Consider the following 23,063-nt stretch of genomic DNA (forward strand, 5'->3'; position numbering starts at 1 on the left):
AAAGCAAGCTAGAGCTACAGATTTAGCAAAGAGATATCTTATTGCTTCCTACCACATTTTTAAATAGCTTTTTTGTCTGATTATAAACATGCTATTCAATGTAGATACTTTCAAATAAGAAAAAGTTAAATTTCCCTACTAATCTGAGATGAGCATTTTATCACACAACCTTGTGGACTGATTTATACTTTATATACTGTACATTAAAATGACTTTCCCTAATACTGGAGAACTCTAACATTTATACATTTTGGGAAAGAAAAAGGCTTCCACAACATAAAGACACTAAAGCATGACCAAAAGCTGGTAGAAGCCAGAGTAAAGGTAAGAGGAAACCTTACCAGGTAAGGTTTGATTTTATGTGGCTTTTCAACTGAGGGCACTCAACAGTCTACGCAAAAAAAAAAAGAGTTGCCAAGAAGTGAGCCATGAAATGTTTGTATGAACCCCGACTAAATACCTGTAAGCTTGGAATTATGCAAACTCATGTAAGACTCTGGGAGGCCCTGGAGAAAAGCAACAACTTAAAGCTGAAAGGGGGGACAAAGTTTGAGTTCTGGCAAGTCAATGGTCTACTGGAACAAAAATCAAGACTTTGCAGAGAAAGATAACACAGGATGCGGAGAAGATTCAACATGTTATCAACAATAGAAATTATTAAAAATTAGGGAAGAAAAGGAAAATAAGAGAAAAAGTCTACAGAAAAAGACCTAAAAATGACCCTGATATTGAAAATCAGCGAAAAAGCACTTTACAGCTGCTATAATAAATTTGTTCAAGGCCATAAATAAAAATATAGACATAAGAAATGAAAGAGAAAAACTAACGGGGGGAGGTTAAAGACTGTAAGAAGAGAACAAAAACAGATGGGATTAACAGAAAACAAATGGCAAAGCAGGTTTAAATCTAGCTACAGCAATTACATTAAATGTAAATGAACTAAACACTGTTTCTCACACAGTGCTGAGAGACAGAATTAGAATAGTACATACGTGCTTTTTGCAGGAAATGTACTTTAAAATACAAAGATCTAGATTTGTTTAAACTAAAAGGATAAAAATAGACATACCATGTAAATACCCTACAGACAAAAGCTGGCAACTAATTTTAACAACAGACAAATAGAATTAATGACAAGGAATATTACCTAAGATAAAAAGGAAGATTTCATAATGATAAAAAAAAGTCACATAAGTAACAAGCTCACAAAAGCTGGGGTGGCTAACTTTACAATAAGGCCAAACAGAATCCATGACAAGGAATATTAGCAAGATATAGTGGCATGTTCCATAATAATAAAAAGGTTACTTCATAAAAAATAACTATAAGGATACATGTGTCTAATATAGTAACAGGGCCTCAAAATGAAACAAACTGACAGAACTGGTAAAACCCCTATAGTTGGAGATATTTACACAGAACATCATAACCAATAACTGTAAAATACATTCTTTTCAACTGCATATGGGATATTTACTAAGACAGACCATATGCTGGGCCATGAAATAAATCTTGGTAAACTACAAAACACCAAAATCTTTTGTAGTATGTTCTCTGACCAAAATGGAATCGAATTAGAAATCAGCAACAATAAGATATGTAGAAACACCTCTAATATTCTGAAATTAAACAACATATTATAAATAATCCATTATTCAAAGAAGAAATCACAAAAAAAGCTGTAATTACGTTGACCTGAGTAATACCAAAATTTGCAGGATGTCACTAAACCAGTGCTTAGAGGGAAACTGATAGATTTAAATTCTTCTATCAGAAAAGAAAAGTTTAAAGATCAAAGGTCTACATTTCCTCCCTAAGAAGTTAAAAAAGCCAAAAGCAAATTAAACTTGTGTGGAGGAAGAAAAAAATAAATTAGAAAATAAAGAATAAAAAAATTTTACAAAGTACTTGTTGGAATATTAAAAAAAAAAAAAATCTCCTCAAGAGCTGGGGGAAAAAGAGGATCCATATTATAAATTTGAGAAACCAAAGAGGTGATATCATATACATCCTACAATAAAAGGATAATGAAGACAATAAGAAAATGCTATGCTAATAAATGGTACTACCTAGGGGAAATGGACTAATCACTTGAAGATACAAACTATCATAACTCACCCAAAAAGAGATGATCTGAACAGTCCTAATCTATTGGGGAAATTGAATTCATGGTTAAAAACCCTCCTAAAAAGAAAATGCATGGCATAGATGAAATGAGCAGTGAATTATAGCATTCAAATAAGAAAAAATACCAATCTTATGCAAACACTTTCAGAAAACAGAGAAGGGATTACTTTCACCCTGTTTTATGAGGACAGTGTAACTCTGATACCAACCCTCACAAATACTGAAACGTAGATACACAAATCCTTAATATCAGAATTAAATCCAGCCATATAATACAAGGTCTCATCATGACTAAGTTTACCAATGAGTGCAGGGTTGGTTCAACATCTGAAAATCAATCAATGTTAACTCACATTAACAGAAGAAAAAAAATCTTGTGATAATTTCAATAAATGCATAAAAAGCACCTGACAAAATTCAACATCCATTTATGACAAAACTCAGTACCCTAGGAAAATAAAGAAAATTTCTCAGTATCACATAGGGCAAAAAACAAAACAATGGAAAAATTTATTGCCACTGGTGCAACAGGCAGGAAAAAGAAAGAAATGAGGATTGGAAAGGGAGAAGCAAAACTGTCTCTCCTTGCAGATGACATAATTACCTACATAGAAACTCAAGGAGTTTACAAAGTAATTATCAGAAGCAACAGGTAAATTTAGCAAGGTTGCAAGATAAAAGACTGTACAAAAATCAATTGTAATTCATATTAGAAGCAAAGGACTGAAAAACTAAATTAAAAAAATAATTTCATTTACAAGAGAATGAAGACACAAAATACTTGAAGCAAATTTAACAAAAGAGGTATAAAACCTCTATTCCAAGAAATCTAAAATATCACTGAAAGAAATTACAGAAAGTTTAAATAAATGGAAAGATATATTATGATCCTGTACCGAAAGACAATTCTCCCTAAGTTTAATACAATGCTAATCATAATCCCGGTAGGCATTTTTTTTCTAAAAAAGAGAACTGAAAATCTAATTCTATAATTTATGTGGAAACTCAGAAGGACAGATTTGTTAAGATAAAGGAAAAATAAAATTAGATGGAGTCACTCAATAGATGGGTCAAGGTAACACACCAAATGAGGAACATGTTGACTACAAAATCCAAACAGGCCCACTAGGCGTTGTGCCTGTTCTCTTGGTTATAGGAGTGGCTAGGTGGAACAACTTATCTATCACCTTCGTATAAATATCTTGACATGCGTCTTATCACAGGATGTTTAGAAATTTCACTAAGGTCCCTGAATTTTAGTCAGATTGATTTCCCATTCTCTGAGAAGCAAATGTCTTACCAATAAGTCCAGAACAGTTGCTCACTAGGTCCAGTCAGCATAACGTCATCAATATAATGGACCAGTGTAGTATCTTATGGAAGGATAAGAAGGCTATTAAGATCCCTGCTAACTAAAGTGTGACACAGAGCTGGAGAACTGACATAACCCTGAGGCAAGACAGTGAAAGTGTACTGCTGGCCTTGCCAGCCGAAAGCAAACTGCTTCCAGGGAAACTTATGGACAGGTACGAAGAAAAAGGCACTAGCCAGATCAATAGCTGTATACTAGGTGCCAAAGAATGTTAATTTGCTCAACCAGTGAAACCACAACTGGTGCAGAAGCTGTAACAGGAGTCACATGAAGGATCACAATAAAGAATAATAATTGGGCCGGGCGCGGTGGCTCACGCCTGTAATCCCAGCACTTTGGGAGGCCGAGGCAGGTGGATCACGAGGTCAAGAGATCGAGACCATGCTGGTCAACATGGTGAAACCCCGTCTCTACTAAAAATACAAAAAATTAGCTGGGCATGGTGACGCGTGCCTGTAATCCCAGCTACTCAGGAGGCTGAGGCAGGAGAATTGCCTGAACCCAGGAGGCGGAGGCTGCAGTGAGCCGAGATCGCGCCATTGCACTCCAGCGTGGGTAACGAGAGTGAAACTCCGTCTCAAAAAAAAAAAAAAAAAAAAAAAAGAATAATAATTAATGAATTATAATCATCAAATATAAATTCATGAGCCCACAATGATGCAAATAATTAAATGAATATACAAAATGAATAAACACACATTTATTTATGTACAGATTAGAAAGTTCTTCCTTAACTATAAGGAAGTGCCAAGTAATTAAAATAAAAAGAATGAATGCTAAACCCAGAAGGTGAGGTTGCATAAAAATATATGATATTTACATAATATCAAATTATCTTCCACAATTTACTTATTAATAACAAAGGGAAAAATAATTTTAATGGGGAATAATCCAGAAGACACCACATTACCCAAGTGGTCAGTTAACATCATCATTTCACCAAAATTGTATACTTTTAATGTAAGGCAGAGCGGACACAACTTTATTTGGGGCTATTCCTGCAAAAAATGCATAGGGTTAAATTAATTATGAGGCAACATTAGACAAATTGAGTAACAGTTAACAAGTAATTGTACTTTTCAAAAACATCAAGGCAAAGAAACACTAGAAATCCTAAGGAACTACTCCAGATTAAGGAGACGAAAGGGACATGACAACCAGACGGAATGTGTGATCTATCTGTATGAGGAAAAAAACTACAAAGAATATTATTGAGTCAACTGCTCAAATCTGAATACAGATGGAGATCAGATAATACACTGAATAAATACTATACTTCTCAATTTTGATAATTGCACTGTAGTAAAAAGAATGCCATCATTCTTAGAAAATACGGAAGTACTCAGGAGTAAAAGACCATATCTCTAATTATTAACAAAGACTTCAAAAATATTTAATATCCTCTTGTGAAGCCATAAGCCATTTTTGAGGAAATACTGCTAAAAACTGACATTAACATACCAGATTATGATACCAGGTTGTATTTTAAAATTTGACACACACACACACACATATAAAGTAACCTCAGGTCCTCTTGTCTATGTGTGGTAGGGGGAGTGGGGAAAGAGGGAAGGGGACAAGGGATGAGCAAGCAGGAGAGACTATGAATCAAAGAGAGAATGTTTAATTCTGGATCAAAGGCGTATGAGAATTCTTTATATCATTCTGGCAACTTTCCAGTAAATCTGACATTGTACCAAAACAAAACTTCTTTTATTTTACCATATAAAATGAGTAGTTTCAACGATCAGCTGTTCGTTTTTTATACCGTTAATTCCATATACAGATGCTCATCAACATGATGTTATATCCTAATAAATCCACTGTAAGTCAAACATAGAAGTCAAAGATGCATTTTAAATACCTAACCTACTGAACATCACAGCTTAGCCTAGCCTATGTGAAATGTGCTCAGAGCACTTAGATTAGTAGAAAATCATCTAACACAAAGCCTTTATGTAATTTATTAAATATTGTTCTGAAAGTGAAAATCAATGACTATGGATTCTCGTAGTACACTTTCTACTGAATGCATATTTCTTTGCTATCTTCTTAAAGGTGAAGAAGTGTAAATTAAATCGTAAGTTGAAGCCTGTCTGTAACATCTATTCAAATGTCATGATGCTGTGGTATACAGCTAGAATTTAAAACACAGCACTGTTTTCAAAAGTATATCCTATTTTGTTATTCATCAAAGTTAACTAAAGTATCTATTATTTTCTACTGGTTTTACTAGAAATAAAATGCCCGAACAACAGACAATTATGTTTTTGTTAAATATACTACCTTTTTCACTTAAATTATAGTTGCAAGAGTTAAAACACAACAGAATACAATTCTACACTGAGAAAAAGAAAACAAATCAAGATCTTAAGACTTTTTTAACACAAACTGAGATTTAATGACATTACATCTTACAGATATATACGCTATCTTTGAGGAGATATTATTACATGTTATGACATTAAGCCCTGACTACGACACTAGGTTATGTTTTAAGTTAATAAGTTGAAAAAGTATACAGTGAAAATATTCTCCTTTATATTGCACAGGAGTTATTATTAGTATTCTGTAGCTTACAATTTCCTACTACCCAGAAACTCCATCAAATTTGTATGCAAATAAATAACAGAAATGACAACTTCCATTTAAGTTGGCTTTTGGAAAACAAAAACTATCTACATTTAATAATCTACTTGACTAGTATTATTAATAGTAAGGGCCTACAGTAAGGTCCGTGATAATCAAAATGGACACTTCCTACTTTCAAAGGCAAAACGTTAAGTGTTTTAAGATTAGAAAAGTCACTGATATTGAAAGAATGCCAAAAATCCCAAATTGACAAATTATTAGGCATTTCAATGTACCTAAAATGAAACATATAAAATGGTCCTGAAAAGTAAAATGCTAGCTGGTTTCAAAAAAATTTCTAGCATGCATTTAAAGACCAGATAATTCTACTGTTCCAAAGCATAAAAAAAGACTAGAAAGATTTTGACTATATTTATGAAGCAAGCATAACATTGACACATAAAAGAAAACTGTATACCATTTTTAGTTATGACTCTCAATGTAAAAATCCTAACTGAAATAGTACTAGTGAACTAAACCCATCAGTATAATTAAAAAAATAATATATCACAACTAAGTGGGGTTTATTACACAATGTAAAGTTGGTTCAATAATAGTCAATCTTTTAATAAAATTCATTATCATATAGACCTAAAGAGTTTAATTAGGTTGTGGTTGGCCAACTATGGGCAGCAGGCTGGCTGCCTGTTATTGTAAATAAAACTTTGCTGGAACACAACCACACTCATTTTTTTTACATATTATCTATGGCTACTTCTCCACTACAACAGCAGAGCTAAATAGATGCAACAAAGACTATCAATCATAAACTGAAAATATTTATTATCTGACCCTTTAAGAAAGTTTACTGATGCCTGCATTGGATAATTATCTTCACAGATGTCTCAAAATATGTAACAAAATGCAAGGATTGTTTGGAATTTTCTCAGTTCCTAGAACAGTTCTCTTTGTAACTATCTATTTGCTATGTATAATAAGTAAAAAGTAAGTGAAAAAAGGTTTTCCTTTTTTATTACACATTAACTGAAAGGCCAAGTAAAATAGCAAGACCTTTATTTTTTCATGATTAAAATTTGTAAAACACATTATGTGATGGTAAAATTTTCCTGTACATATTAAGTAAAAAAAAAAAACACAAGCAAGTACAGAACAGTATGTATATTAGCAGTTGTATGAAAAAAGGGGGGATATATATTTCTACTTGCTAGTAAATTCGTAAAAAATGATCTCTGTAAAGATCACAAAAAAACTAAAAACAACACATACTTGAGTTTTGGTAGGATCTGGTAAGATGGGGGATGTGGTAGACAGGAGAAATTCATTTCATATTTTTTATATACTCTATGATTTTTTGAACAACGTGAATGTATTACTAACTTCCCAAATAACCTACACAACTCAAATAGATTTATAAAAATAATACACTATTCTTTGTGGTTTGAACATTTTATAAATTATAAATGGATTGCCTTTCCTATATAACAGGAATGAAATCTGATTAAAGGTAAGAGACAGATAAGTCATTTTGTTGACATGGTCAGGTATTACAGCAGTTTGACCTTTTCGTTTACTGTCCCTAAATTTACGATATTATACTTAACTTTCATAGATTCTGGGCCTGATGAAAACAAAACTGTATTGTTCCCTCCAAATAATGATGATTCTATTAATTCCTTTTACTTATAATAAATAAATACATACCATTATCTTCTTCAATTCCAACAGGGCCTGCTTGAGGAGTCTCCCCATTCTTCAAACAATTATGGATGTATGTTGCCTTCCACCTGGCATACTTCCTGTGTTTCACATTCTAAAAGAGAGCATTTTTATATCAACATTGGGCTATGGTAAAGAAGTAAAAAGTAAACATTTATAATGACCTATATCATATTTCTGAGATAAAAATTATTTTGGTAGATTACAGCTCTGAAACTGGCACTCTCTCCACCCTACTGACAGACTTCATGAAAAGCTACTGTCCTCAAAACAGATGCCCAGTTCTCTTTTATTGTTTAACATTTCAGAAAGGATCTGCAATGGAAAAACAGGAGTGTCCTTCCAGCAAAAATTGCAACTCTTCTGCATAGGGGAAACATAGTCTAAAGTAGAATTCTAACACTAAATATAAAAGTAACAATAGATTGAATTATTTTCACTAAAGACAAAAAAAAAGATCTGTACAAATCTAGAAAAAAATGAAAAGAAAAATAAGATGATGTAGTGGTTAAAGCAAATACTAGACTGATAGGCAGGTAAATCTGACTTTTTAGCTAGTTACATGCTGGTTAACAGCTCTGAACCTCAACGATCCTGATTCTAAAAAGGAAAAAATAATACTTCATTGAGTTGTAAGAAGAACTGAAAAGATCATGGAGAACCTGTTAGTTGCCTCTTCTTCTGTGCCTTAAAACTAATGTTACATGCTACAAGATAAAAATTTGCTTTAAAAAATGCAGATGCTAGTAATTTTTAGTTTATATTTTCAACTGCCCTTTATTGTCACATCGTTATCACCTGGGAACTTGTTAGAAATGCAGAATCTTCAAGCCCATCCCAGATCTACTGAACTCAATCTGTAAGTGCCAGCCTGCATCTACACTACAAGACCCTAGGTGATTTATATGCATATTAGAGTTTGACAGCAAACAGAGTTTTACTACTTGAAAACAACTACATTAGAAATAGAGGGCTGGACACAGTTGCTCATGCCTACAATCCTAGCACTTTGGGAGGCTAAGGAGAGGGGAATGCCTGAGCTCAGGAGTCGGAGATCAGCCTGGCCAACATGGTGAAACACTGTCTATGAAAAATACAAAAAATTAGTCGGGCATGGTGGCAAACACTTCTAATTACAGCTATTCAGAGGCTGAAGCATGAGAATTGCTTGAACCCAGGAGGCAGAAGTTGCAGTGAGAAGAGATTGCACCACTGTACCAGCCCGGGTGACAGACTGTACCTCTTCCTCACTTAAAAAAAAAAAAAAAAAAAAAAGAAATAGAGCAGCCTTTTGCAAAGATCCAACTAAGCCATCAGTAAGTACAAATGCAAATGCAGCACATGGTCCAGATACTTAGTTGAGTATTCTATAATGCAAGTCTCCAAATACCACCACAGGTAACTTCTGCACAGAAACCTAAAAAAATTAACACTTAAGTTACTGAATTTGTATCACACTTCCCTTTTCTTATCAAACTCCTCTTACATATGTAATTAAAAATCTATACATTGATTCTGATTTTCTTCCAAGTATGATATTTTGCTCCATTTCACAAACAAGCTTTCCAACAGAAGTATCCAAATTTAAAGTCTTCTTCACTATTTAGTCCACTCTGGTGGGTGGGGAGGGCATATTTCTTTTCTGTTTAGTTCATTTTTTCCAGTAACACAAAAGGTCAGATAATTTGAATATGCCTATGTCTTTTACTGGTAGGGAGCCCACATGTTCCAGCCTATACCCCACTTAAGGTGTCAGTTCACTTGAGGAGTTGCTCTTGCTACTATCAACTGCCTCGTCCACAATAGAAAATCCCAAGGGACCATCTAACTAAACTGCTAAACTCTCTAAATATATTAAACCCTGGACTATGCCAATCTTTGTGAAACATTCTCTATCTCTGGTTTTTATGACACTCTATTCTTTTGGTTTCTCTCCTATCTCCTTTGGCTCCTAATCCTCTAGCTAACCTTCAAATAATTTTAAATACTCTGTCCTAGCAGAGACTGCAAAATAGTTGGTGTGATCAATAATAACTCACATATAATTTTAAATATGAATTATATTTTGCATATTCAAATACTGGAAAAGTTACAGAAGAGCCAAATTTCTAACTTCTCTTTAAAAAAATGAAAGCTCTGGGCCCACATTTATTTAGCAATTATCTGAGCTGAATGAATAGAAGCAGTTCCCTTCAGATAATGTATATTCATTCATTCCTTCTTCCTCCATCTCAAGTTCACATATCCTATCAGTTGCCATTTATTACCTCACAGTGGGCTGTCTTAACTCATTATACCACCTACAAGATTCCTACAAGCATCATGATCCTGCCATCTTAGCTTATACCTTTTACTTCTTCATATGCTTTCCCATAGCTTTAAATACTATTGATAAATTTATTATTCTTAAATTTATGTATCTAGCCAGAACCTGCTTCGACAAATGTCCAACTATGTGACATCACCACATGGGATGTCTCACATACAATTAAAATTAAAACTATTTTTTTGATTCCCCTACCATGTTTCCTTCCCTTGGGAACTTCACTCTCAAGTAAATGGTAAGAGTCATTTTTAACAGCTCTCCCTATCCTTTGCATCTCTCCTCACTCTCTCACCTAATTCACCAAGAATCCAGTTGATTTTCCTTTTGAAACATACCTTGATTGGTCTTCATCTTCCCCTTTTCTCTGCAATAGCCCCCTAATTCCCAATTTCTATTTTTGCCCTAGCCCCGACCACATCTTCCTTATCTAGTACTCTTGAGCACGGTGATCTTTCAAAAACATAAATCCACTCAGGTCAATCTTTTCAGTGGCTTCCTAATTCATTTAAAATGTAAAATAAACTCTGACTTGGGCTACAAGGGTCTACTCTGCCTGCTTCTTGATTATCCCACTTCCTCTCTATAGCCCTATCCCATTCACTGACTACCATCCAGCTATGCATTTATTTTTTCTGTTACTACACATGCCATGGCCCACACAACCTGTTTTCTCAGCTTGCTGCCTTTTTCCTTCCTTACCCACCGAACCCACCCCTACTCAGCTCATTCCTCATTATGCCAGATCAAATGCCAGTTCCTCAGAAAGGTTTTCCTGAGGTTTCCAATCTAAGGTCAGACTCTCCAGTAATCTTACATCTTTTTTTTAAATTAACAATGTTTATAATTGTTTAAAATTATATATATAAAAGAATGCTTACAAAGTATCCTCTCCTGACCCTCAAAACACCCACATACCTTACAATAAAAGTTCATTAGAAGCAGAGTCTATGTCTATCTGTTGTTTATACCAAACACTTGGCTTTGTGACCAGTATGCAGTAGCTGCTCAGGAGTATACACATCTCCAATGTATATAACTGGTTCTGATTGAAGTTTCTGTGGTAGTATAAGAGATCATTATTTCTGTGGTATATAAAGGACTACTGGACTTAGGAAGTTCTGCTACATTTATAATATAGTTAGAAGGGCTTGAAATTTCCAGTGTTTGTTTTAGACCTACAGAAACAGCAATATCTTATGGTTCACCTTTTTCTTCCTTTTTCAAATACGTGCTAAAGCACTGACTTTTCCAAATTATTTTTAACTTCAAAATCCTGAGCAATTGGAATTGAAGGGCTATAAATGCTGGATTCATATCAGATTTGAGTCTTTACATTCGCATGTCCACTTTACTTCAGTATCTGCAAAATGATATTATTTAAAAATGTTCATTATTAACCTATGCTCCAGCAATGAAAACTAATGAAGGTAATTAATTACCCTAAATTTTTAGTGGTTTAAACTTTCCCTCTTTTGGGGAAAACATAAGATATGTATGGTTAACCTCAACATACTTTTAGGTTCTATAAAAGTATGCTCTTAACTCAGACCTTTAATTAGCAAGATGGGGTATATAAAGTAAGTTAATACATTATTTCCATCCTTAGGGAGGGAGCTAGTCATCTTGCTACGGATATGCAATTATAACAAAAGGAACTATTACTAGAAAAACACATTTAGTAAGAAGTATTAAACTTGTTTTCCATAGTAAGTACACGGAACAGTTCAGAGAATAAAGAAAAACCAGAATAAGGTTATGGAAATGATACTTTAGTATGGCCATGCAGGATGGGTAAGATGTGAAAAAGTGGAAGGGATGAAATTCTGGAGAGAAGGAAACGTACAAGCAAAGGTAGAAATAAGGAAATATTTGGGGAATAAAGATAAATAAATCAATATGCCCTGGATAGAAGATACATATTAAATGCTAGTTGGATAAGTAAGATAAATCCAAGATAAGATTAAAGTCTTGGACTGACATCTTTATAGCATTCTGTAGGTTATAAAGCATTTCAACACGTTTTTTTCTTACTTGTTCCTCAGAACCTTGAAATTTGGGCAGGTCACATTTTACTCACAATAAGGCTTTGAGACATTAGAGGACTGGCTCAATGTAAATACAGTTTAATCTGGCATTCAATGCCCTCTACATTGTGGACACTCAGTCTTATTTCCATTTCCCTCAATCAAGATTGAATTCCTGTCTTACCTGCATTTTCTCATGCTATTCTCTCTTATCTAATATGGCTCCCCTTTCTGCCCAGTCTCCTTGTCTCCAAGGCTAAGTGCAAATGTTTACTCCCTATGAAGCACCCTCATTTCGAGTAAGTCAACAGTTATTTATTATTTACTCAAGTCAGGTACTATGCTAAGTGCTGGGGATATATGAGATGAATGAGTCGAGCATGAGCTTTAGAGTCTAATGTGAAACCAGACAGTAACTGCCATCCCTAAATGTGTCATGTGTCTTATCTGGAGTCCCTTATTTCTTCATCCTTCTTTCTTGGGATTCTATAATCCTATCATTTTAGAGATGAAGAAATGTCATTATAAAAGTAAAGTAATTTACTGAAAAGTCATACTGTTTTAGTAGTAAAGTTAGCCACTCAATTCTGGTCTACCTTGGTAAACTACAATTACCACACTGCAATTTGCAGTTCAGATGAAAATATATTAAACAACAGAAATAAGCCTTAAAGGTCAGCTACTTAATGTTTATCAATGCAGAATGTACCTTTTGGTAGTTACAAAGAAGACTATTTCAAAAGTAAATAAATTTCTAAAGAAGGTTTTAACTGCTTTCTTTGAGGGTCTTTAAAATTAAGACAAATTTTCTTCAATCTGAAATAATTTAATCCTGTCTAAAAGACTTAGTGGAAAAGTTGTAGTAATTTTGGAAGGTTCCTTCAGCCCTCATACCCAAGTATGAGCAGTGTGGAGAAGTTTAAACCAATTTGGGTTTCTGCATCAGTATGTGAAATTTAAGAAACTAAGCTGAAAAGAGTTACTTTTAGTAAAGTAACCTATTCGATTTTTATTTCATACTGTTTCCAAAACATCCCCATTCCTACAAACTGATGCATATACTATTTAGCAGAAAATTCTGGCAGTTGTAACTCAATTAATTCACTTTCCAATGTTGTTTTATTTAAGATAAAGGATGTAAAGGATGCTGGATATTAAACAATGTTTTAAAAGGAAATTTTCAATGTTTTAAAAGGAAATTTTAAGAGTTTCGTTAACTCCTTTTGGCTGATTAGACATCCTTTCTGGGAAACAGGAACTGCGAAAAGAACTTTTACTTTTGTCCCTGGCCTCTAAGTTCCTGTTTTTTAACTGGATTGATGAGAATCACTGACAACTGCAAATTTTGGCCACTAGAATTAGCATGAATTTTCATTTATTTATTTTATAATGTTTTATTTTTATTTTTGAGATGCACTATCGCTCTGTTGCCCAGGCTGGAGTGCAACCTTCACCTCCTGGGTTCAAGTAATTCTCCTGCCTTAGGCTTCTGAGTAGTTGAGATTACAGGTGCACGCCAACACGTCCGACTAATTTTTGTATTTTTAGTAGAGACAGGGTTTCACCATGTTGGTCAGGCTGGTCTCAAACTCCTGACCTTGTGATCTACCCATCTCAGCCTCCCAAAGTACTGGGATTACAGGTGTGAGCCATCATGCCCAGCCTTCACTCAATTTTTAAATCATTTGCCATACTGAAGCATAACTGGTTAGAGACTGGCAACCATAGGCTGGAGCAGGAATTTTCAAACCTAGTGCCTATAAGAATCACAAGAGTGTAATAATGAATTCCTGGCTAGAACTATGAAAAATATGATATAAATTATTCTCTATCAGCATGCCAGAAGGTCACCTTGAAAGATAAAGTTTTATATTAGCTGTCTCTAACTAATTCTTCCTTTTTGATTTTATCTTAAATCCATCCTAGGAAAGTTTTTAATCCCCACAACGCACTGCAACAGCTTTTGACAAGGTTACAGATTACTTTTACATTGCTATTAGATTGGTGTGAAAGTAACTGCGGTTTTTGCCACCTAAATTCAAGGCTTACATATCATCTTCCTTGACCCCTTTCACCATGAATCAGTGTTTATTTCCCACCCCATTCCTTGATGTCCCCCTCTACACTTACTTTCCTGGTTATCAAGACCTCCTGGTTTTCCTTTTCCCTTGCCACCCCTCCTTCTGTCCTTTATACTGGTTCTTTTTTATGTTCCAATGTCAGGAGTACCCCGGGCTTCAGCTCTTGGATTCCCTGTCTCCTCCTCTTTCTAGACTTGATGATGTCATAGAGTCTAATGGCTTTAAATATACTACCTTTAAATACCAAGAGGTGTATTTGCTGCCAACTTCCATATTTATATATTCTGAACCTTAGGATTTTGTATAAGTACACATCCAATTCCATATTTCTCCTGTATGTTTGATAAGCTCCTCCGAGTTCAAAACTAACTTCTGATTCCCCCCCACAAGCCTATAAATTGCAACAATGGTTAAGTATAAGCTCACAGCTGTCAGGTCCAACCCTTGGTCATTCTTGAGTTATATGTATCTTTTACACTCCACCAATGAATCTGTTAAATTATGTAGGCTCTACATTCAAAATATATCCAGAATCCAACCACTACTCTTCTGCAAACACTGGTCCTAGCAAGCATTATCTTTAACCTTGATTATTTAATGATGTACTAATGAGCTTGCCTTTTCTACTCTTGTCCATTACAGAAAGGAATAATACTTTAAAAAATACAAGTCAAATTTTACAAATTCTCTGTTTGAATCTTCCCCCCCGCAACCCCCATCCTTATCTCCTATCCTATCACTACTTCTCATTCTGGATTCTGCAACATTGTTCTTCTTGTTATTTCTCAAACAAGAATAGGTAGCTTGTACTGTCCCCAAAACATAGCATTTTCTCTTGCTTCTTCCTGGAACAACCCCCAAATTTCAAGCAAAAATGCAATACACATTTGCATGAGAATCCACAGCTTTCATAACACTTTCAAAGTAGTCAGTATTAAAATGGGATTAATAATCTCTAAATCTGTGGCAACATCACAGATAATACATTTATACTTAGTCCCTCAACCTCCCAAGTTATTATATAAACAAGAGTTTCAAATAACTCCCAAAACTCTTGAGACACGGTATAATGAGAAATGCTAGAAAAAAACACATATTAAACAAATTTATAATCAAAATGACTCAGATATTGAAATACAGTCACAGAGTACATGTATTTCCTGATATTTATTCAACATTTTTATCCTTTTATATTTTTCAAAGCACCTATAATTTCATCACACAAGTTTTAAAAAGGAGAGTAAAGCTATACCCCCAAAATCATAACTATAACTTAATACACAAATACTCAAATGTAACTCCTCTATTTTTATCATAATATTGGAATATATGTTCCAAGCAGCCAAAAGATTTCCAAACAAGGTATGATCGGTAACCGTATAATACTTAATATACTGGGGTAAGAAAAGAAACCGATGTTAACTATTTTTTGAAAAGAAAATAGAGTTAGTTCTCATCGAACTTAGAGAAAGTTTTAAAAATAGGACAAGATACTCTCACATATCTTCTCAGATTCTCCAACTATTTATCAATTTATTGATATGTACAAAGGTATATGATTTATGTATATATAAAAATTTAAAAAATGTGTGTCTGTGTGTATTTTTTTTTCTTTTTTCTTTTTTTCTGTACCATTTAAGAGTAAATTGAAGACAGTGTCCTCTTACCCCTTCACTGCACTTTCTAAAATCTAGGACAATATCAAAAATCAAAAAATTTAATACTTACACAACACTACTGTCTGATCCGCAGTCCCAATAAAATTTGTAATTATCTGAATTATGTCCTTTGTAGTTATTTCCCCTCCAGGCCCAGATATAATCTAAGGAGCATGATTAGTGTTTCTTGACCTTGACATTTTAAAAAATACCAAGCTAGCAGTAAAATGTCTATCAATTTGTATGATGTCTCCTCATGATTAGGTTCCAGTTATACATTTTTGGCAGGATTATCAATGAAGCAATGTTTCTCTTTTTCAGTTCACATGATGTAGGCTGTCCCAACATTGGTGGTGTTAGGTTTAATGACTTGGCCTAAAGAGGTGTGTGACAGGTTTCTCATTATTGAATTACTATTTTCCTTTGAAATTAATAAGCAATTTGATGAGACATTCAGACAAGTAAATATACTTCTTTTCATCAAACTTTCCATTTACTACTTTTAAAGTCCGCTGATAATTTTCTAATTTTATCATTATTTGTATATTTATAGTTAGAATACTATGGGATAAAGAGCCTTCTCTGTATGTATGTATGTATGTATGTATTTGTAGGTATGTATGTATATATATGTGTATGTATGTATCAGTCTGGATCTATACAGATTTTTAATTTATTCAATGAGTTATCCACTAATATCATTCTTAATTTTTATGCTCAAACTGTCCCTGGCTTGCACAATGGGAACCTTTCAAGTTGGCTTCTGGGTCCCGTGATTATGATAACACTTTCTTATTTTATGTCACAAGAAGGTCCAGCCTTATCTGTAGCTTTCCCTGACTCAGCCCTAGGTTAAGCACTTTTTATGAAAGTCCTTGTACCTCGTACAGATAATGGTACTTAGAATAGAAAATCAGGCAGTAGGGATGCTCATTGTGTGCTCACTGCTACTGGTTGCATCATTGCTCCTAGGAGAGCACAGAGATGCACAAACTATAGCATACATATAACATCTATATAAATACATCTATTCATCTAATGTAATATATTTAAAAGAATGAATAAAATTACAATTCCAACCTAACACCACAACACTAGTCTTCTCTCATTCCACATTGTAACTAAATTCTCCAAAAGTGAGAAAACTGTGTCCCTCAATATATTTAATCATTTGGTTTCTCCTAGAATACAGAGTAAGGCTTAAAACTGCCAACCCATACTAAGATAAACCAAACCTATAAGCAACATAGTTCAACATTTAACTTCTGCAGTAAAACATACTTTGTGATACATATATCTTCAGTACACAATTTAACATTTTGACAAACAGATTAATATACCTGGGTAAATCATACTTCTATTTATATTCCCTTCCAAATCAACTTCCTTTGGTGTGTGTGTATTAACACACATACACACACATTTATATAAAGGGAATCATATAGTCTGTAATCTTCCAGCTCTTTTTTTGCTCAGCATAATGTCTACTAGATTTATTCACATTGTAGGCAATACCAGTAGTCAGTTCCTTTTTGTATCTAACATCCCAATGTATTTAACAGCCCTGTTGGTGGGTATCAGGGTTGTTTCTAGCTTTGGGCCATTATGAATAAACTTCCCATAAGCACTCCTGAACAAGTCTTTTTTTGGACATATGTTTTTATTTCTCTTGGATAAAAACCAGAAAAGGAATTGCTGGGTAAAACGGAGTACGTTTAGCATTTTAAAAAAATTGGCCAATTCTTTTCCTAAAGTAGTTATAATATAACATTTCCATCAAGCAATGTATGAAAGCTCTTGGTTTATCACATTCTAGACAATAGTTTATCCGGCCACTCTTTATTCACGTTATTTTATTGATTTTTAAAACCATTCTACCAATGACTAACAGGCGGGTGTTGAAATTTCCAACTATAACTATAAATTTTTCCTTATTTTTCTTTTCTGTCAATTTTTGTTTCATGTAATTTGAAAGTTTTATCAGATGCACAGATATTTGTAACTGTATTGCCTTCTTGATGAACTGACCCCTTTATTGTTATAAAATGTCCCCTTTTATCTCTAGTAACCCATCTTCTCAAAGTCTATTTTATCTATGGCCACTTGGGATTCTGTTTGCTTAGTACCCGCATTGAACATTTTCCCACATTTTTATTTTCAAAATATTTATCTGTTTGAAGAGTATCTCTTATATTTAAAAAATAAAACAAAACGAAACAAAAAAGAAAAACAACAGTATACAGTTGAGGCTTGCTTTAAAAAAAAAACCTAGTCTGAAAACCTCTTAAAATTTGAGTGTTAGTCCATTAACAATTATGGTATGTATCAATATAGCAGTATTTGGGCCTAAAATTTGCTATGCGTTTTGTGTTGGTCCCACCTGTTTTTGTTTCCTTCTCCTTCTCTCCCTTCTTTAGGGTTTGCTAAATATATACATATAGTTAAAGTAATTTTTATAAATATAGTCATCTATCTTTTAAATAAATAAAAAATATATAGTCTTTTACATTTACCTCCATTACTATGTCCAGCGTTCTTCATTTCTTCCTGTAAATCAAATTCCTACTTGGTATCCTTTTCCTTCAGCCTAAAAAAATTACTTCCTTTTAGCTTCTCTTTAGTGGTTTGGAAGTTTAGTGCAGACCTGCTAGCAATGAATTAATTTCTCTAAAATTGTCTTTTTAAAACCTTCATTTTTTAAAGCACAGCCTTGCTGTATGCAGAATTCTGAGTTGATAGGGTTTTTGTTTATTTGTCTTTTTGTTTTAGATAAAGTTTCACTCTGTTGCCCAGGCTGGAGTGAAGTGGCATGATCTCAGCTCACTGCAACCTCTGCCTCCCGCCTCCTGCCTCCCGGGTTCAAGCAATTCTCTAGTCTCAACCTCCTGAGTAGCTGGGATCACAGACACCCACTAACACGCCCAGCTAATTTTTGTATTTTTAATTGAGATGAGGTTTTTCCATGTTGGCCAGGCTGGTCTCGAACTCCTGACCTCAGGTGATCCACCCGGCCTTGTCCTCCCAAAGTGCTGGGATTACAGGCCTCAAGCCACCAGCCTGGCCTTGTTTTTTTTTTTTATTATTTTCAGCCCTTTAAATACATCATTTTACTATCTTCTGGCCTTCAATTTTTTAAAAAATGGGAAGTCAACTATTCCTCACAATATTGTTACCCTGTGAGTAATACATTGTTTCCCAAGGCTGCTTTTTCAAGATTTTCTCTTCCATCACTAGACTCAGTGGTTTGACTATAATGTTTCTAGGTATGATCTCCTTTGTATTAATATTACTGGTGTTCACTGTGCTTCTTGGATCTGTAGCAGCATTTTTACTCAATTTGGAAAATCTGTGGTCATTATTTCTTCAGATATCTTTTAGTACTCGCTTTCTTTCTACTTTCCTTATGGAACTCCAAATGTACACGTGAGACTCCCAAATTTAGTAGCAATAATACATAATGCTCATGAATAAGCTCATCTAAATATAAAGTAAATATATAAGCCAGATCAGTTTAGGATAGTTTCCATTAAAATTTTTATGTATTTGCTGACAACTTCTCTACACATAGCACACTAGAATATTATTAAAACAAATGGTTTAAACAGTATTATATGATAGAGCTATGCTTCAAGCTCAGCTTACAGGCAGAAACTAGCAATGAATACACATTTAGTATTTGAATGGACCACATATACTGCCCTTTGTGTAGGTAAAAAAAACACCTTGTAACAGAAAAAGCATATTTAGCATATTTTTTTGAATGTAACCCTACTCTCTGATCCCCTTTCTGAAAACCCAAGTTTTCATCTTACACCCTAGTTCATAAAGACTTCCTAATTGGTCTCCTCAACTATGCTCCACACTATTGCCAGAATCTGCAAGAGCTAATTTTTTAAAGCACTTATATACTAGGCACTTTGCTAAAGGCTTTACACACATGTCCTCACCTATTTCCAGGACAACTTGACAAACAGGTGTTACAATTTTTGTCATCTTACACATGTGGGAGCATAAGTTAACTTACCCAAAGTCCTGCAGTCATGGAGTGACAAAATAGAATTTTAGGCCGAATGCCTGTATTCTTAACTACTTCATACTAATACAGTATGCGCAAATACTTCATTCATTCACAATTGATTGATTAGATGCAAGACATTGTTCTTGGCAATTATTATACAAGTGAATACAAGACACATGGAATTTTTACTCTATTTATCTATTACTATGATAACTGCTAAGAATGAGACTTCCAGGATACAGTAAGAACATGAAAACCTAAAGTATGGTGTACATAAGGAATACATGCTTTTGTAACTAGAAAATTTCTCTGCTTTACCATGGTTTTCTAGGTTAACAATAAGACGTTGTTCAGTTTGAAACCTTCCAGTGCAGATGGATACCCTTAAACAGACTTACCTTCCTCACAGCCAGCTCTTCATGTGCATTATTGCCTCAGTAATTGTGCAGCCCTGTTTTTCAAGCAATGAGGACCATAACAGGATCCAAAAAGGATTTAGATCTGTGCCAATCAAATCGTGGTACCAGAAACACTGTTGGTCTGCAAAACTGTTTACCAGTTTGTGACAAGATAGTACCGAAGCTGGATTTAGAAATATTTGAAACACATATAGCAAATTAGGCTGTGTATCTATCTGTATGTCTTTTTAAAGTTTCTCTTTTGTAATTCATTTATTGCTTGCATTTATATTTCACAAAATAATCAGTCTGCAAAGGGTTGAAAATTAAAAATAAAAAAATAAAAAAAAAAAAGGCTGAACCTTTATCACAGAGAGTTTGAGAAACATTGTCCTGGGCTATATATCTGGGGACAAAGTATTTTATATTTTTCTGACCTTCAGTTTTCTCACTATAATTCAGAGTTGTGAAAGGTAACACAAAATAAGGTGCCAAGTATAATGCCAGGCTAATGTTAGGTAGTGCCAGTGGATCCCTTTCCTACATTTCATCATTGATACATCATGTATCATCAGAGTTATTCCGTTTCTCTTTCCAGGTTAGAACACAAGCTCAATGAAGGTGGAAAGCATTATATTGATCTCATTCCCTCAAATTAGCAGAAACTCCATAAATAAGGATAGTATTACCTTTCACCTGCAATTTTCATGTTCTATCTAATTTGGCAGTATTCAATCTCAACCAAAGATTATGAAGGAAAAACAGTAAAACGTTATTTGTTCCTCAAACACTGCTAGCAGTAAAATGAATGTAAAATACAATGAAAGGAAGCCCATCAGTAATATTGGCCACAAAAAGATTACGTAAGATGCTACTGTAGAAAAAAAAATATCATGTTGACTCTATAACTAAAACTGGGCACAAGAGAACCACAGTTTCTGTAACAACAGAGTTAGAAATTTACGTAACAGCAAATTTAATTAAAATGCTGCAATGGAATGATATAAAGCACAGCTAAAAGAGTTAAATACATATACCTAAGACAGATAACTGAGAAGTAGAACAGTGGAAGACAAAATATTAAAAAATAAACAAAAATGTTGAAGGACTAAGGAAAATAGACATTAGTTTTATAGAAGTATGAGTAATGACATGAAAGGAAAAAAAAAAATCAAAAAATGACCAAGAAAAGTATCACTGAGTAAATGCGATCTATTACATTTTAGAATAATTATGAAATATCATAAGTTATGTATAAACAAGCATAAGGCATTTTTCCATCTACAGATTAAAAAATGAAACACTACAGCAACTTTTGACGCAGAAACTAATTAAGACAAAGTCCCTCCTTCAAGTACTGGCAATATCATTTATTCAAAAATACACTACACAAAGATGAAATCAATACAATCATAGTATAATATTCATAAAGTTAGAACTTTAAATAAAGGTGGGGGAGAGCTGAGAGAATGGAGAAATTCATGTAAGACCTAGCATAATGTAGGTGAGACTTGAAGAGAAGATAAAACTTAGGCAAAGCAGGCTAAAAACACAACATTTCCAAAGGAAATGAGAAGACAGTGAACAGCCTGGTCTACAAACAAAATAGGACTGGCAAATAGTGCCGCAAGTAGAGTACAGAGCATGACAGAAAACCTGGAAATCTGACAGAGGAGCTTGGACTTACAATGCCAGGAAATAAGAGGTCCCTGTAGGTTCTTTAACGACAGAAGGATGAATTGCAGGGAAAAAAAAGATCAAAATAAGATGAATTAATTATGTAAATTGCATAATCCATCTTGTGGACCAGTGGCCTTTTTGAAAAGGGATGGAATTTTAAGTACAAAGAACTTAATTAGAAGACCCCAAATCATCATGTACAGACACCATACAGAAGGCTTCAGTTATTAAGGTTTTTTACATCTTGTATTAGTTTGTTTTCACTGCTACAAAGGAATACCTGATGTTGGCTAAGTAATACAGAAAAGAGGCTTCACAGTTCTGCAGGCTGCATAAGTGTGGGACAAGCATCTGCTTGGCTTTTGGTGAGGCCCAGGGAGCTCTTACTCACGATGGACGGCAAAGGGAAGCCAGAGTGTCACAAGGCAGGAGAGGCAACAAGAGAGATACTAGGCTCTTATAAATTTTTATTTTTTGACAGACTTTCATTCTTATTACCCAGGCTGGAGTGTAATACCCTCATCTCGGCGCACTGCAACCTCTACTTCCCAGGTTCAAGTGATTCTCCTGCCTCAGCCTCCCAAGTAGCTGTGATTACAGGGGCCTGTCATCACACCCAGTTAATTTTTTGTATTTTTAGTAGAGACGAGGTTTCACCATGTTGGCCAGGCTGGCCTTGACCTCCTGACCTCAGGTGATCCACTGGCCTCAGTCTCCCAAAGTGTTGGGATTACAGGCATGACCCACCATGAATGGCCGATACTAGCCTCTTTTAAACCAGCAGCTCTCACATGAAATAACAGAGCGAGAACTCACTTATCATGGCGGGTGGCGGAGGGGGGCACCAAGCCATTCCTAAAAGGACCCCCCACCATGACCACCCCTCCCACCAGGCCTCACCACCAACATTGAGATCACATTTCAACATGAGATTGTGCGGGGCAAACATCCAAGCTATACAATTCAACCTCTTCTCCCCACTCCCCCAAATCTCATGTCCTTCTCACACTGCAAAATATAATAATCTCTTCCCAATATTCCCCTGAAATTCTAATTCATTTCATCATCAAC

At 34.5% G+C, this 23,063-nt stretch overlaps 1 protein-coding gene across 2 annotated transcripts in view; it reads right to left on the reverse strand.

Annotated features, from left to right (window-relative positions):
- The window catches only part of VTA1 (vesicle trafficking 1), a 68,248-nt gene that overhangs the window by 14,319 nt on the left and 30,866 nt on the right, over window positions 1-23,063 (reverse strand). For both annotated transcript variants that reach the window (XM_032274603.1, XM_032274604.1), the window contains exon 5: window positions 7,793-7,901. In XM_032274603.1, the coding sequence (XP_032130494.1) occupies window positions 7,793-7,901 (109 nt within the window). The remainder of the gene's footprint in view (window positions 1-7,792; window positions 7,902-23,063) is intronic.

Source organism: Sapajus apella, unplaced genomic scaffold (genome assembly GCF_009761245.1).
Source record: "Sapajus apella isolate SASKATOON/1434 unplaced genomic scaffold, GSC_monkey_1.0 scaffold6, whole genome shotgun sequence".
NCBI classification, from domain to species: Eukaryota; Metazoa; Chordata; class Mammalia; order Primates; family Cebidae; genus Sapajus; species Sapajus apella.